The 15010-nt window shown below is 43.9% G+C and overlaps 1 protein-coding gene across 1 annotated transcript in view; it reads left to right on the top strand.

The window, feature by feature from the left end:
• LOC120033214 (potassium voltage-gated channel subfamily H member 7-like) overlaps positions 1 to 15010 on the top strand; it is a 100593-nt gene that overhangs the window by 45380 nt on the left and 40203 nt on the right. Inside the window, exons 4-6 of the mRNA XM_038979497.1 lie at positions 3171 to 3635; positions 4202 to 4222; positions 6490 to 6704. Coding sequence (XP_038835425.1) covers positions 3171 to 3635; positions 4202 to 4222; positions 6490 to 6704 — 701 coding nt within the window. The remainder of the gene's footprint in view (positions 1 to 3170; positions 3636 to 4201; positions 4223 to 6489; positions 6705 to 15010) is intronic.

The following is a 15010-nucleotide window of genomic DNA, read 5'->3' as shown; positions in this document are numbered from 1 at the left end:
CCGTACCAGACGGTGATACAGCCCGACAGGATGCTCTCAATTGTGCATCTGCAAAAGTTTGTGAGGGTTTTAGGTGCCAAGCCAAATTTCTTCAGCCTCCTGAGGTTGAAGAGGAGCTGTTGCACCTTCTTCACCACACTGTCTGTCAGTGATGTGTACGCCAAGGAACTTGAAGCTTACCACCTTCTCCACTGCGGTCCCGTCAATCTGGATAGGGGGGTGCTCCCTCTGCTGTTTCCTGAAGTCCATGATCAGCTCCTTTGTTTGTTGGCGTTGAGAGAGAGGTTATTTTCCTGGCACCACACTCCCAGGGCCTTCACCTCCTCCCTGTAGGCTGTCTCATCATTGTTGGTAATCAGGCCTACTACCGTTGTGTCATCTGCAAACTTGATGATTGAGTTGGAGGCGTGCATGGCCACACAGTCATGGGTGAACAGGGAGTACAGAAGGGGGCTGAGCACGCACCCTTGTGGGGCCCCAGATTTGAGGATCAGAGTAGTAGAGGTGTTGTTTCCTACCTTCACCACCTGGGGGCGGCCCATCAGGAAGTCCATGACCCAGTTGCACAGGGCGGGGTTCAGACCCAGGGCCTAAAGCTTAATGATGAGCTTGGAGGCTACTATGGTGTTGAATGCTGAGCTATAGTCAATGAACAGCATTCTTACATAGGTATTCCTCTTGTCCAGATGGGATAGGGCAGTGTGCAGTGCGATGGTGATTGCATTGGCTTTGGATCTATTGGGGCGGTAAGCAAATTGGAGTGGGTCTAGGGTGTCAAAGCACTTCATGATGACAGAAATGAGTGCTACGGGGCGATAGTCATTTAGTTCAGTTACCTTTGCTTTCTTGCACCTGTACCGTGTCAGATATAGAGTTGAAATGTATTACATTTAGAGTTTTCATCCCAATATTACACTTTATATACATCACAGAAGACTGAAATATAACAAAACAGTTTGACATAGAAACACCAGATTTTCGGCAGTTTAAAAAATATAATGTTCACGATTTATGAAATGTTCACCCATGAGGCCATTTGGTTATTTGACTGCAGGAAAGGGCCACAGTGGAACTCAGCGCTGCAAGGAGCATCATTTCTAATGTCACCTTTAAAAATGGTAACAGGCCAATGTATATATTCTGGCATATTGTCAGACGGCATGCTTCATTTGCTATTCAATTAAGGGATTCTTAGCCTGTAGGTTTTTCTCCTTTTGAAATGGTGTAATTAGACACAGCTTAAAAAGGAAAAAATGTATTGCTTAAAAGCATGTCATTTATGTTTTCTGTGTGTGTGGGGGGGGGGGACATAAAGTGGATATGCTTATGGTGAGGGAGACGTGTTGCCTTTCCTATATTTCCATTAATATATTGATTATGCACTTCTTCATTCATTTATTTGATAGGGACAGATACAATTAAACCATTGACAAATTAAAATACCAAGAATCATATGCATTCCCACTGAAATATGTGTTATTATTTATTGGAATCTAGCTGGTGTGTAAAAGTAACACCTTCAAAGTAAATGACCCAAGTGTACACGTGACAGTGTCTAAAATTGGTTTTCTACTCCTCGTCATGAGTGTCAACAAAGAAAAAACGAGCTATGGGCACAACAAAAGAACACTGCTGAACATTGTCAATCATCTCTCTGCTATTCCCCACACTGCCTTTAACAATTCAACCTCTGAAATGTCATGTAGCAGGAAAAAAGGGCTTTGGTGAAGCTTGTATATATATTAAAAATGGAATATATAATTTAACTCTGACTTGTGTGTGGTTGGCTCTCTCTCTCTCTTTATTGAGTAATACAGCAAATTACCACGACACACGTTAGCTCACTAAAGCCCAAATATCAAGAGGGATATGGAGCGGAGAGTATTTTTTTTTCTTCATAGTTTATGCTTGTTTTTTGTATTAGCTTTAAGATTTATAGAGTAAAGTAATACTTCATCAGGAAAATGACTTTTGGAAGTTGTGTTATTTTATGAAATTCTTCACTTATGTTTTCAGTTTTTAATAAAAATGTACTGTTTTAATTACAGAAATAAAGACGTCAATGTCTCCAGCAGTATATAGGTTGTCCTTTTTCCCCTTTCCCATTACTCAGTGTTAGGTAGCTTCTGTAAGGGTGTTAGGTAGCTTCTGTAAGGGTGCTTGGATGAGGCTGAGAAGACCACTGGGAATAACACGTGATTTTTGTTCCAGGAAAGAATGCTTCACTAGACTCAATGGCCCTTAGCTGGCACGATCTGGCATCATCAATGTATGTACTATATGTTCTGTTGCCATGGTGCGGTGTCGTGTTCACAGACACATGTACTGTAACATGTTACTGTACGCAAAGACTAATGATGGCATGTCTCTACAGACCAGGAGGAGAAAACAGGCATGCCTCATAGTTCTGACTGGGATTGTAGTTTCAAACACGAGCGTGCGTGTATGTGTGTGTGCATGTGTACGTGCGTGCACCTGTGCATGTTTGTGTGTATAGCCACTGTATATCAGTGTGTTTGTTAGGTCACCCGGAACATGTTACACATTTGAAATGAGATCTTCTGACAAGGCCCCCAAAGTCCTTGAATACAAGATGCCTCCACTTCAGACTTCCTAGAAACTGTACTCATAATGCATTGACAGACTCATTTGTAGCATTTCTTGGACAAATAGGATCTCTTTCTCCAAGGGTATTAATCAATCATCGGAAACCTGTTGTAATTTTATATTTTATGGGACTCTAATATATATGGTGGTTGCTTTATTTCGTCAAACGTCTAGCCCTGAATAATTGAAGGAAGCTGAAGATGGAAGCTAGGCCGTTGGGATAAGAGGCATTTGTTTTGATCTTGCTGCTCTTTTTGAAATAACTGTTGGCTAGCTCCTTTTGAACAATATTGGCACTCACTGCTTGATATCTGGGGAGTGAGCTGGAAACTGAGGATTAGCATGAGCTACAGAGCATCTATCCAGTTCGCCATCTTCCCCTACTTGTTTCTACCTAGTCAAGATCAAATTAAGAATTCCTCCACAATGAATGAAGTCATCATGAACCACTCTGAAAAGGGCAGAGTTTTGTAAAAACGATTTCTCTTATTGTTGGTAATATTCCAAGCATCACTGTTGAAAAATTGTACTCTCTCTATCTCTTTCTCTCTCTCCAGGGAAAGGTAGATTGTTTTGTTTCCGGCTCCCAGCCTTACACCTCCTGGGCATCAGTAAGCAGTCCCTCCCTCAGCAGGACCCTGACGCCGTCATGATCGACTCGCCCCGCCGCAGTGAAGAGTCGGTGGCCACCCGCGACTTCCAGTCACTGCCCACCCGGGAGAGCTGCAGCCCCTCCTACGCCAACGACACGCGTGCCCTCATTGGCCCCAGCCACTGCTCCACCCCTGTGTCGGGACCCCTGGACCAATCGTCCCCCAAGGGGCCCTTCTGGGACAGGCTGGTTCTCCAAGCGGTTCCCCAGGCCCAGCCCCAGACTGTGGGCCCTCTGGCCCCCTCCATCCCAGGCCTGACCCCCACCGCGTCCAGGGAGAGTGTGTGTAGTATCCGGAGGGCCTCCTCCGCTCAGGACATCGAGGGTTTTGGCTCCAACTCCAAGATGGCCTTCAGGGACCGACACGCAAGTGAAGGTATGTAAGTCAACACCACCTCCATGGTCGGAAATGCTTGTCTCCATCCATCCGCCTCACCCTGAGATGTTATGCTATATTAAATCAATTTGGCCTTGCTGTTCTTACGCAGTAGATGTGGTCCCAATCCCAACCATTGTTATCATGTGGTACAAATCAAATCTAACCTTGGATCAGTGAATGAGGGTAGCTCCCCCAGCTCAACTGTACCTACTCTTAGTCATCAGGCAGCGCCACATCTATCCTGACTCCTGAATCACAGATCACCTTTCCACCCCCAGTCAACAAGAGGGGTACAGTACAGCCCCAGACTCTCCCTGTCTCTGTACCCAGCTAATATTTCTATCCCTCCCTACACCATTGAATCTGCATTGATCATTCGAAGGGCCCCTGCGGCTGACACTGTAATACGTCTACTTCATGATAATGAATGGTGCGACGGCGATAGGGCTTTTATGTGGGTCGTCTTCCATCACTCGCTAGCTACGTACAGATCTGGAATCTCCTCTCACTCCTCCACCTTCCTCCCTTCCCCCTCTCTCTTCCTCAACACCATGCAATTGCAGACAATGGTCGTAATATCAAAGGTAACAACCCCACGTTCCTTGAACATAGCACGGATATAGAATATATGGCCTGAACTGCTTGCTGCATGGATTTTTCCATTCAACAACAACATAAGTCTGTGTTGAATGCTAATGCTGGACTGATACATTTGTGAATTCCTCTGAGAATGCCATAGAGGCTTGCACGGTATAGTAGTAGTATTATTCATGCTGTAGTAAGAAGTGACCTGTGAGTGCCCTGCAAGCTTGCAGATCCCTACTGATTGTTTGGAAAAATCAGGCTGACTTTTGACCTGCCACGCACCTGCATGAAAACAAATCTTGCCTCATTTCCATAGAACAGGAAATCTCTAATAATCAATGAATCATAATAACAGTTGTCTTCGCCTGCTGCCAATAGTCCCCTTGACCAAAGACAACTGGTGGGCTATTTCCTTTGTCCTGTGTCAGACAGTTGAAGGGAATAGAGTGATGGTTTATCTGTTTGCTTGAATAACGTCCTCCATTTTGTCTCCACTTTACCAAAAAAGTATTCCGATCCATGACTACTTCACTAGTTAAACACTCTACCGTATTCATTCCGCATGTGGAAGCATACTATTATAGATAAAAAACGTAATGATACTGTAAGTAATTCTACCACAGGAGGTTGGTTGCAACCTTAATTAAGGAGGACGGTCTCGTTGTAATGACTGGAGTGGAATGAGTGGAATGGTATATAACACATGGTTTCTATTTGTTTGATGCCATTCCATTTGCACCGTTCCAGACATTATTATGAGCCGTCCTCCCTTCAGCAGCCTCCACTGGATTCTACGTCAATGGAATGTTATCAAATGTCTGAGAGCCTTTTAACCTCCAGAAATGAATGAAATGACTGTACTTTCCTCGGAAATCAATCTCTTTACTGGCCTAACAGTGCATTCTGGATCAATACCTACCAGAGGAGGCTGGTGGGAGGAGCTGTAGAAGGACGGGCTCATTGTAATGGCTGGAATGGAATAAATGGAACGGAGTCAGACATGTGGTTTCCATATGTTTGATGTGTTTGATACTGTTCCAATATTCCATTTACAATGAGCCCTTCCTCCTATAGCGCCTCCCACCAGCCTCCACTGATACCTACTCCATTTGGAGGAGCATCTGATAAATGTTATCCGCTATCGTTTGTATTCTTAACTTTAGACCTTATGTCTCCGATTTCCATGATATTTTTGCATTACCATAACATAGTGGCCAGATTTTTTTTACCTCTACTAAAATAAATCACTCTGATGTTGCTAAAATAAATGTAACATGACACTCAGGAACTGCCTGCAGAATTATCCTGACCTTTGACCCCTCCCCTCTCTCTGAGGTCACTTCCTCTTTACGCTGCTCTCTACCTCCCTCCCTCTCTCTCTCCTGATTCGCTAGTGTCTCGGTCCTGGATGGCTGGGGGTATGGCTTGAGCTTTTCCTATATGTCTGTAATGCATACATACTGTACCGTACAATGCTGCTGTAGCATGAATTCAAGCTGCGCATGTCTTTTGTATGTGTAAGTATCACTCACTGTATTCTCAACACTCGTTTGTGAAAATGGGAGAATGAGTCATCCCTCCATCTTCTCCTTTGGATCAGCAGTTGACACATTCCCTCTCTTTTCCATATTGCCCACAGTACAGTAGTTACTATGTGTGACAGTGTGTGTGTTGTTCAACGTGGTGAGGTTTTATGGCAGTGTTGTACTGTATTTTCGCATAGTAACATAAAGTATTTGTGGATGTATGAATCATGAAAGCCATATCCATATGGTATCATTGAGTCAAAACCTCACGACTGAGAAAAAAGTATACATTTTCTTTGTTCGTGGACATTATTATTTCACTAAAATTGTTCATTACACCAAGTTTGTCATTTCTACAGTTGTTGAATGGAAGGTAGCAGGATCAAGCAGGGTGGATCTGTTTGACTGTTGTATTTCTACTGTTGTCCTGTGGTTGTTCACTTGTCTTGTGACAGCAATTGAGTTCACTCAAGATCAAAAAAACGGTTCCATACTCACGCTCCCACACATAACAAATAGACACAGCAGCCTATTGACACACCTACCACATGAACTGCACTTGATGTCCCCTTTTTAAACCATTAGCATACCGTCAAACTCTCAAGCTGTGTCAGGTACTACCGTGCTAGCCTAGCCTAGCATCACCGCACTAGCCTACCATAGCATTGCCGCTCTAGCCTAGCCTAGCATCACAGCGCTAGCCATTTCCAAACCTCTCTCTCCATTCAATTCTCCTCCAGGACCCTTCAACCAGATCAAATCCAGTCTTCTGGGCTCCACATCTGACTCTCACCTCAACAGATACAGCACCATCAACAAGATCCCCCTCATCACGCTCAACTTCTCAGAGGCCAACAACGACAAGATGTGCCCCTCCCCTCCGTCCTCCGAGAAAACCATCATCGCCCCAAAGGTCAAGGACCGAACGCACAACGTCACCGATAAGGTCACACAGGTAAGAGGTAATGACAGAGGTCAAAGGTCATGAAAGGCCCTGTGCCTTGTGCTCAGTAGAGTTGGTGCTCACTGACATAAGCCAAGATGTTGGCGTTAGAATCCATTCTATAGAATAGGTTCCATACAGAGGACACGTATTTTCTGTGTGTTTGTTCTGTACATACAGAGTTACAGATGTATAGTGTGCTGGATGTACTAATACCTCATTGAATAATCACATGAATAGTCATCTGCCCCAATGTTATACAGTAGAGAGCGGTAATTATCCCCTGCCCCACACACACAAAACACACACACACGGAACACCACCAGGTCAGAACACAGTGTCTGTACACGCTGCTCTGTTGTTACTGTCTGACGTTACCTAATTCATTGAAACTCAAGGGGCTTGTTTTAATAAGTAAACCAGTGAAGGTGTATATCACCCGTAGGGGGGGGATCAGGACAGATTCTCTTACCAGGGCTCAGGGATACACTCTAGTTACACACAGGTTAGAGGTCATCCTCACCATCCTGCCTGCCTGCCTGCCTGCCTGCCTGCCTGCCTGCCTGCCTGCCTGCCTGCCTGCCTGCCTGCCTGCCTGCCTGCCTGTCTGTCTGTCTGTCTGTCTGTCTGTCTGTCTTCCCCGTGGAGAGTGTGTGTGTGTGTGTGCGCAGTACACTGACGCCTCCTTGTGTGGGTCCCTATGGGGGAGGAGGGAAACCAGGCTGCCTGTGTGTACTCCTGCCTGCGTGCTTGTCTGTCGGTGTGTGCGGGTGTCACTATGACAGAGCTGGTTGACCTTTAAGATCTGTCAGAACAGACGAGGATGTTGCTTTTTCTACTGATAATGTGTATAAAGGTGGCGGTCGGTGACGTTTAAGATGAGGGAGGATGATTATTTTTATTTTATGAACATGGCCTTATTTCTATTACAGCATATTGGATGACTGTCATTCATATTCCATTCACCCAGTTCAATGTAACATCGATTGGTTTAGGCTACTACATGATACTGTACCCATCATAAGGTTGCTACAACCTAGCTTATGAATTAAAGTTTACAACGTAGGTGCATAGGCCGAGAGAATTTTGAGCAGTCAAGGTGAGAGGCAGTGACACATTCAATACCGCCTTGCACACTCTTGCCTACAGCTAGCTAATGTAGGGTGTAATCATTAGTCCAACAATTGCAAATTAAAGATTCTGTTGGACAAATTCAGGTATGTTTATCCCCATTTTGTTCCGTTTGCGAAACGTTTTTCAACAGAATTGGTGGAATGAATACACACCTGATCACACGCAAACAGTTCACTTTCGTAGCAGCCACATAAAAACATCATGATCACTTCGCTCGTTGTAGATATAATTCCTTCTCGAAACTATGTGCATAACACATTAGCTGTCTGTGACCAGGCGAAAAAACATTTCCAAGCCAAAACTTCATATCATGACCGCTTACCTCTACACACAGCCTACATTGTTGTCACATCATAGTCAACTAGAACTAACGCGTTAGTAAACTCGCTACAATCATGCAGTACAGTGTACAGTCAGAAAGCAGTTTATCAGTTACACCGGCAAGCCCCGGTGGCAATACATTAATAAAACCAAAGCTTACCTTGACTTGGAAGAGTTCCGGTGTTGGCTAGCTGTAGCCAGCTAGCTAACATAGCATCCCTCTCTATTTGTTTGAGTAGGCTAAACTAGCTAGCTGCATTTGCTAGCTAAGTAGCTAAGTTTTAAAAAATACAACCAAATATCTCTCTCTCTCTCTCTCTCTCTCTCTCTCTCTCTCTCTCTCTTACTTCTCCTTAATATTGTTCAATACTGTTCAACTATTGTCTTTCTCTCTTTAAGACAACTACTCACAACATTTTATACACTGCAGTGCTAGCTCGCTGTAGTTTCTGCTTTCAGTACTAGATTCATTCTCTGATCCTTTGATAGGGTGGACAGCATGTCAGTTCACGCTGCAAGAGCTCTGATAGGTTAGAGGACGTCCTCCGGAAGTTGTCATAATTACTGTGTTAGTCTATGGAAGGGGGTGAGAACCAAGAGCCTCCTAGGTTTTGTATTGAAGTCAATGTACCAAGAGGAGGACAGAAGCTAGTTGCATTCTGGCATTCACCATGGTGCTACCCTACAGAGTGCTGTTGAGGCTACTGTCGTGTCTTTGCTATCGTTAAATTGAAGACTTATAGTTTTTATCATAGATTCCTGTAATTAGGGATTACGCGATCACTTGAGTAATAACGTAATTAATTAACTATGAATTCGAGGGCACCAGGGAAAGTTATTAGATTACAAAGTTATAAGTTCCCAATATAACCTTTCAGATATTTTCATATCTGATCAATAGTCTTCTAATTAATGATTTATTTACTCTACCTCACGTTAGTCTCATTCCAAACGTCGTAAATTGTTGATTATCTGCACGAACCCAGTCTTCACTATGAGTCATCCATACATCAATTGTCTTAAATCATTTATTTATTACTAACTAATTAATTCACAGAAATGCATAAACAAACAAACAAACTTAAAATAGTTACATGAAATGATGGGAGAAATATGCCCTAGTGGGCTGAACCGGCATTGCTTGTTAGACAAAGGGGAAATGGCGTTCGACTAAGAATTCACTACAGAGTCCATAATTATAACAATTGACATGCTAATCCTTACACATGAACGCTCACTCATTCGGGAACAATTGCAATCAATATATATATAGTTACGCTCGGTGTGTGTGTCGTCTTGATCGTTGGAGAGAAGTTCGTTTTGGTTGGAGTTCCTTCTGTCGTAGTTATGGTGGATTGTTCAGAGTCACATTCGTTATAGGATGGATGTTTCGGCGGTTGTCTTTCTTCGCGTTCAATGATACCGAATTCCTAGCTGCAGACTAGTAGTCAATATCAAAACTTGTTCTTATTAGTATAAGAGTTTTAACCACGTGGTATGGTTAAAGATTCAGCAATTATACTCAACCTTCGTTCTCCCCATTGAGGATAAACATGGTCTCCATGGTAATTTCTTAGAGTTGGCTTTTATTCAGATAGCAGAGAGGGGTGGTCCCATGGTCTCTGACCCAACTGGGCTCAGGGCGGTCCTTGGATTTAGTTAAAATCAAAAAGGTATTTGTATTTTTCTTAATTAAACAGTCCAAAATCATATTACACAATTATACAAACAGTATCATACTCACTCATTCATTTTATACAACAAACAGATGTAAACCTCATATCTGAGGTTATTATATAAACAGCGGTATGGTAATGTGGTCCCACAGTCTCACATGAGTTTCCCACGTGGTGACAAATGGACATGTTAATAGCTAGGATCTTCACCGATCTTTCCTACTTTTGCAGGAACATGAAATATGTTCGTACCTCAAGTTCTGTGAGGTAATTCCTTTGTCCTGAAAGTTTACCCTCTGTCTATAATACTGTTGGCCATGAGGAGATTCTCAGGAATTTACGACATCTCTCTGTGATCACCGCAGGGGTTGTGGTAGGAAAGGGAGAGGCAGGGAGAGGGGGATGGGGTTTGCACTACCCAAGCAGGCGACGTCATGACACTACTGTAGACCTTCATTGCAAAACAGTGTGTTTTCATCAATTATTTGGTGACGTGAATATATTTAGTATAGTTATCTAAAAAGGATAACTTTTTAAATGTTTCGCTATATAGATTTTTATGAAATTCACAGAGGAAGATGGTCCTCCCTTCCCTCCTCTGAGGAGCCTCCACTGGTGTTTACAGTATATACTATACAGTATCTAGCACTGGGTTTTCTTTAAAAGCAGATCTTAGTTTGTCATTGGCAATAAGGGCATCTTCTAGTTTAGAGGACATATGCTGGTGTGTGTGTGTGTGTGTGTGTGTGTGTGTGTGTGTGTGTGTGTGTGTGTGTGTGTGTCATGCATCTCAATAGTGGGTTGCAGCTTGTATTTTCCAACCGGATCTTACTATTTGTTGTGATTATTTATATAGTTCAGGGATGGGAAACTCCAATCCTCAGGGGGCCTGATTGGTGTCACACCTTTCCCCCATCCCTAGAAAACACAGCTGATTAAACTAATTGCATTCTAAACTGAAGATCATGATTAGTTGACTATTGGAGTCAGGTGTGTTAGCTGAGGCTGGGGCAAAACTGTGACACCAATCAGGCCCCCAAGGAATGGAGTTGCCATCCCTGATATAGTTCATATTGGATATACCTACTGCAGTGGAACATTGTTGTTATACAGCAGGCCTATGTCAGATAGAGTTATAGTTGATTATCTAGACTCATAACAGCCTCTTGTTTCTCTTTCCTGGTTGTACGTTTGGTTAGCACCCATCTGCTGCTTACTATTGAACAGATTACATTGAACATGTTTTTTCCTTTCACCATCTCATTCTCAGTCATTTGATCAAACTAGACAGTTGGATTGTATTTGCTTGTTTCTTTAGTATTTTATATATTTCTCTGACTGTGAGGGCCCGAGCTCCGGTTCCCTGTTTGTCCCCTGTTGTCTGAATGTGACGCCCTGAGTTCCGGTTCCCTGTTCCTCCCCTGTTGTCTGAATGTGACACCCGATCTGCTGTTCCCTGTTCCTCCCCTGTTGTCTGAATGTGACACCCGAGCTGCTGTTCCCTGTTCCTCCCCTGTTGTCTGAATGTGACACCCTGAGCTGCTGTTCCCTGTTCCTCCCCTGTTGTCTGAATGTGACACCCTGAGCTGCTGTACCCTGTTCCTCCCCTGTTGTCTGAATGTGACACCCGAGCTGCTGTTCCCTGTTCCTCCCCTGTTGTCTGAATGTGACACCCGAGCTGCTGTTCCCTGTTCCTCCCCTGTTGTCTGAATGTGACACCCTGAGTTCCGGTTCCCTGTTCCTCCCCTGTTGTCTGAATGTGACACCCTGAGTTCCGGTTCCCTGTTTGTCCCCTGTTGTCTGAATGTGACACCCTGAGTTCCGGTTCCCTGTTCCTCCCCTGTTGTCTGAATGTGACACCCTGAGTTCCGGTTCCCTGTTTGTCCCCTGTTGTCTGAATGTGACACCCTGAGTTCCGGTTCCCTGTTCCTCCCCTGTTGTCTGAATGTGACGCCCTGAGTTCCGGTTCCCTGTTCCTCCCCTGTTGTCTGAATGTGACGCCCTGAGCTGCTGTTCCCTGTTCCTCCCCTGTTGTCTGACTGTGAGGCCCTGAGCTCTGGTTCCCTGTTCCTCCCCTGTTGTCTGAATGTGACGCCCTGAGCTGCTGTTCCCTGTTCCTCCCCTGTTGTCTGACTGTGAGGCCCTGAGCTCCGGTTCCCTGTTTGTCCCCTGTTGTCTGAATGTGACGCCCTGAGCTCCGGTTCCCTGTTTGTCCCGTTGTCTGAATGTGACACCCTGAGTTCCGGTTCCCTGTTCCTCCCCTGTTGTCTGAATGTGACGCCCTGAGTTCCGGTTCCCTGTTCCTCCCCTGTTGTCTGAATGTGACGCCCTGAGCTGCTGTTCCCTGTTCCTCCCCTGTTGTCTGACTGTGAGGCCCTGAGCTGCTGTTCCCTGTTTGTCCCCTGTTGTCTGAATGTGACACCCTGAGTTCCGGTTCCCTGTTCCTCCCCTGTTGTCTGAATGTGACACCCCGAGCTCCGGTTCCCTGTTTGTCCCGTTGTCTGAATGTGACACCCTGAGCTGCTGTTCCCTGATCCTCCCCTGTTGTCTGGCTGTGAGGTTCACACTGTTCCAGGCGATGTCTGGAGACCAAGTCTCTCCAGAGTTTGTGTAGAGAGACGTGCTCTAGGCTGCAGAATAAACACAGAACTTGACACAGAACTCAACCAGACTAAACAGATGGATGATTGACATGAGTCTGTGCTGTAGATTGATAAGCGGCCTCAATGCATGTTGATGCTCTATATAAAACAACGTGTTTGATACTTAATGTTCGCTCAATGAGGTTTAATTTCTCCAGGTTTTGATGAGTTTGCTTCAGTTTTCCCAGTCGTTATGTCATGACTTTGCTTCAGTTTTGCCAATTTTTTATTTATTGTCAACAATGCATGTTGTGGGTCACATGTCAAAGCAGCACTGGCCAAGACAGGAAATGACACTCTGGTATTCCAAATCCTCCAACAATACAAACAAAGGTGCATCAAATTATTATGTCTGAATAATTTATTTAGTAACAGATCAGGGGGAACGACGTGCTCAACTGAGCTCTCATTCTGCAAATTGACTCCTCCCTTGGCTTGCCAGCAGGCTCAGAGACAGTTTACCTATGTAACCATATGGCTCAAATTAGATGTTGCCACTAACCACAGATATCGGATCAGATTACCCAACCCAGAATTGATTAACGGGATCACTTTAACTATGCATTCATGTACATACTACCTCAATTGGGCCGACCAACCAGTGCTCCTGCACATTGGCTAACTGGGCTATCTGCATTATGTCCCGCCACCCACCACCCACCACCCGCCAACCCCTCTTTTACGCTACTGCTACTCTCTGTTCATCATATATGCATAGTCACTTTAACCATATCTACATGTACATACTACCTCAATCAGCCTGACTAACCGGTGTCTGTATGTAGCCTCGCTACTTTTATAGCCTCGCTACTGTATATAGCCTGTCTTTTTACTGTTGTTTTATTTCTTTACTTACCTATTGTTCACCTAATACCTTTTTTGCACTATTGGTTAGAGCCTGTAAGTAAGCATTTCACTGTAAGGTTACCTGAATACCTGTTATATTCGGTGCACGTGACAAATAAACTTTGATTTGATTTGATATAGGTCTAGAAACATCTGACCCTGGGTCAGAGATTAGGTACTCCTTTTACCAACTCCTTACAAATGCAGCAGCCCAGTAGGCCACATCGACTAATCTATCCACATGGTATGTGATTCTGCCTGATTTAGGTGGTACGTCATCAAGAGTCACAAAACAACACGTTTGTTCAAAAAGAGGTTTCTCATGACAATCACTGCCTTTTGCTTCTTTTCCACTTTGAGCAAAGGGCAGTTTGATGAAATAAATAAAACTGCCTGTAGCCTACTTACCAAAACTTTGAATGAAGATAACTACTGTAGCTGGACATGAATAATGAAAAGCTTTTTCTCTCTCTGCCCTTTATTTGGTGATTTGCTTTAAAGGGTGTGATATAGTGGAGGGTTGTTCTATTGACCTGTAATCACACAGGGGAGGGGACAGAAGACATCTAATAACCAATTTCATTATAATCACTTAATCCCGCCGCCCTTCGTCCCACTCAATCACAGGCGTTGCCGAGGCGATCCCTGCCAGGATGCGGCTAGGAGTAGGCCTAGATGGTGGAGGAAATAATTGGAAATAGTGGAAATAATTACTTGAATGGACCATCATGAAACATTGACTTGAATGGGGATTCCCATTCTAGTAATTCTAGTTCTATGGCGAAGGCGACCAAAATGGAGCCCTAATTCCATTTCCAAGGCTCTATTTCAGCTCGCTCTTCTCTCCATCTACAATAATTACTTCTCTGCCCTTGGGTGAAGCACTTTACCTTTCTCTCTCCTCCTCTCCTCTCCCTCTCGCCACAGTGATAATCAGCCATGAGAAGCAGAGACAGAAATGTCTTCCCTGGCATTGAAGTGTCAAGCTGCAGAATGAATGATTATATCCCACCACTTCCTACCACGATAATCACCTTAGTGTCATTGAGACTATTATCTGCTCTGTGATATTGATGTTAAAAGTTATCCAGGGACAGGCCATACAGTAACTGGAATATTTGGGATATTGATGCAATTCAACATTCCTTAAATAGTGTTTTTCCTACGTAGAAGCCCCTACAAGGACATTCCCGTCATATTACTTGTTTGCAATTTGCTGGCTAATACAGTAAGATACTAAACTAACATGTACTTCTTTAAGTATGTGTATGTGGCTAATGGGTATTGTAGTTCTGGAAGGATGGTTAAGACACTGTTCTTCCATCAATATGTCCACGTGACTGATATCCTCTTGGGAGTTCAGCGGTGTTTAGTGTCCAGTGATCGACTCATAAAGAATGAATAGTATGCCTGAGGAGGTTAAGCGACCTGTATATAAATGTATAGTTATCCTCCCTACAGCCAAGCACAAGGGGCAAGCTGATGATGTTAACCTTTGTGTATTTTCATCCATAGAATTAACTTATTAATGTTATATATACATGTACAGTATGTATCCATAATAGCCTACATATGTAGTTTTAAATAGTGTTATAGAATATTTGAATGCAACATTAGCATTGTTGCTTTTGCGATAGGCCCCTATACAATATTACCTCCCACTGACTTTAGCTTGAATTTCAAAGTATTTCCTTAGGAT

Source organism: Salvelinus namaycush, chromosome 40 (genome assembly GCF_016432855.1).
Source record: "Salvelinus namaycush isolate Seneca chromosome 40, SaNama_1.0, whole genome shotgun sequence".
NCBI lineage: Eukaryota > Metazoa > Chordata > Actinopteri > Salmoniformes > Salmonidae > Salvelinus > Salvelinus namaycush.
The sequence above is the reverse complement of the archived record's forward strand: the minus strand, read 5'-3'. Positions and strand labels throughout refer to the sequence as shown.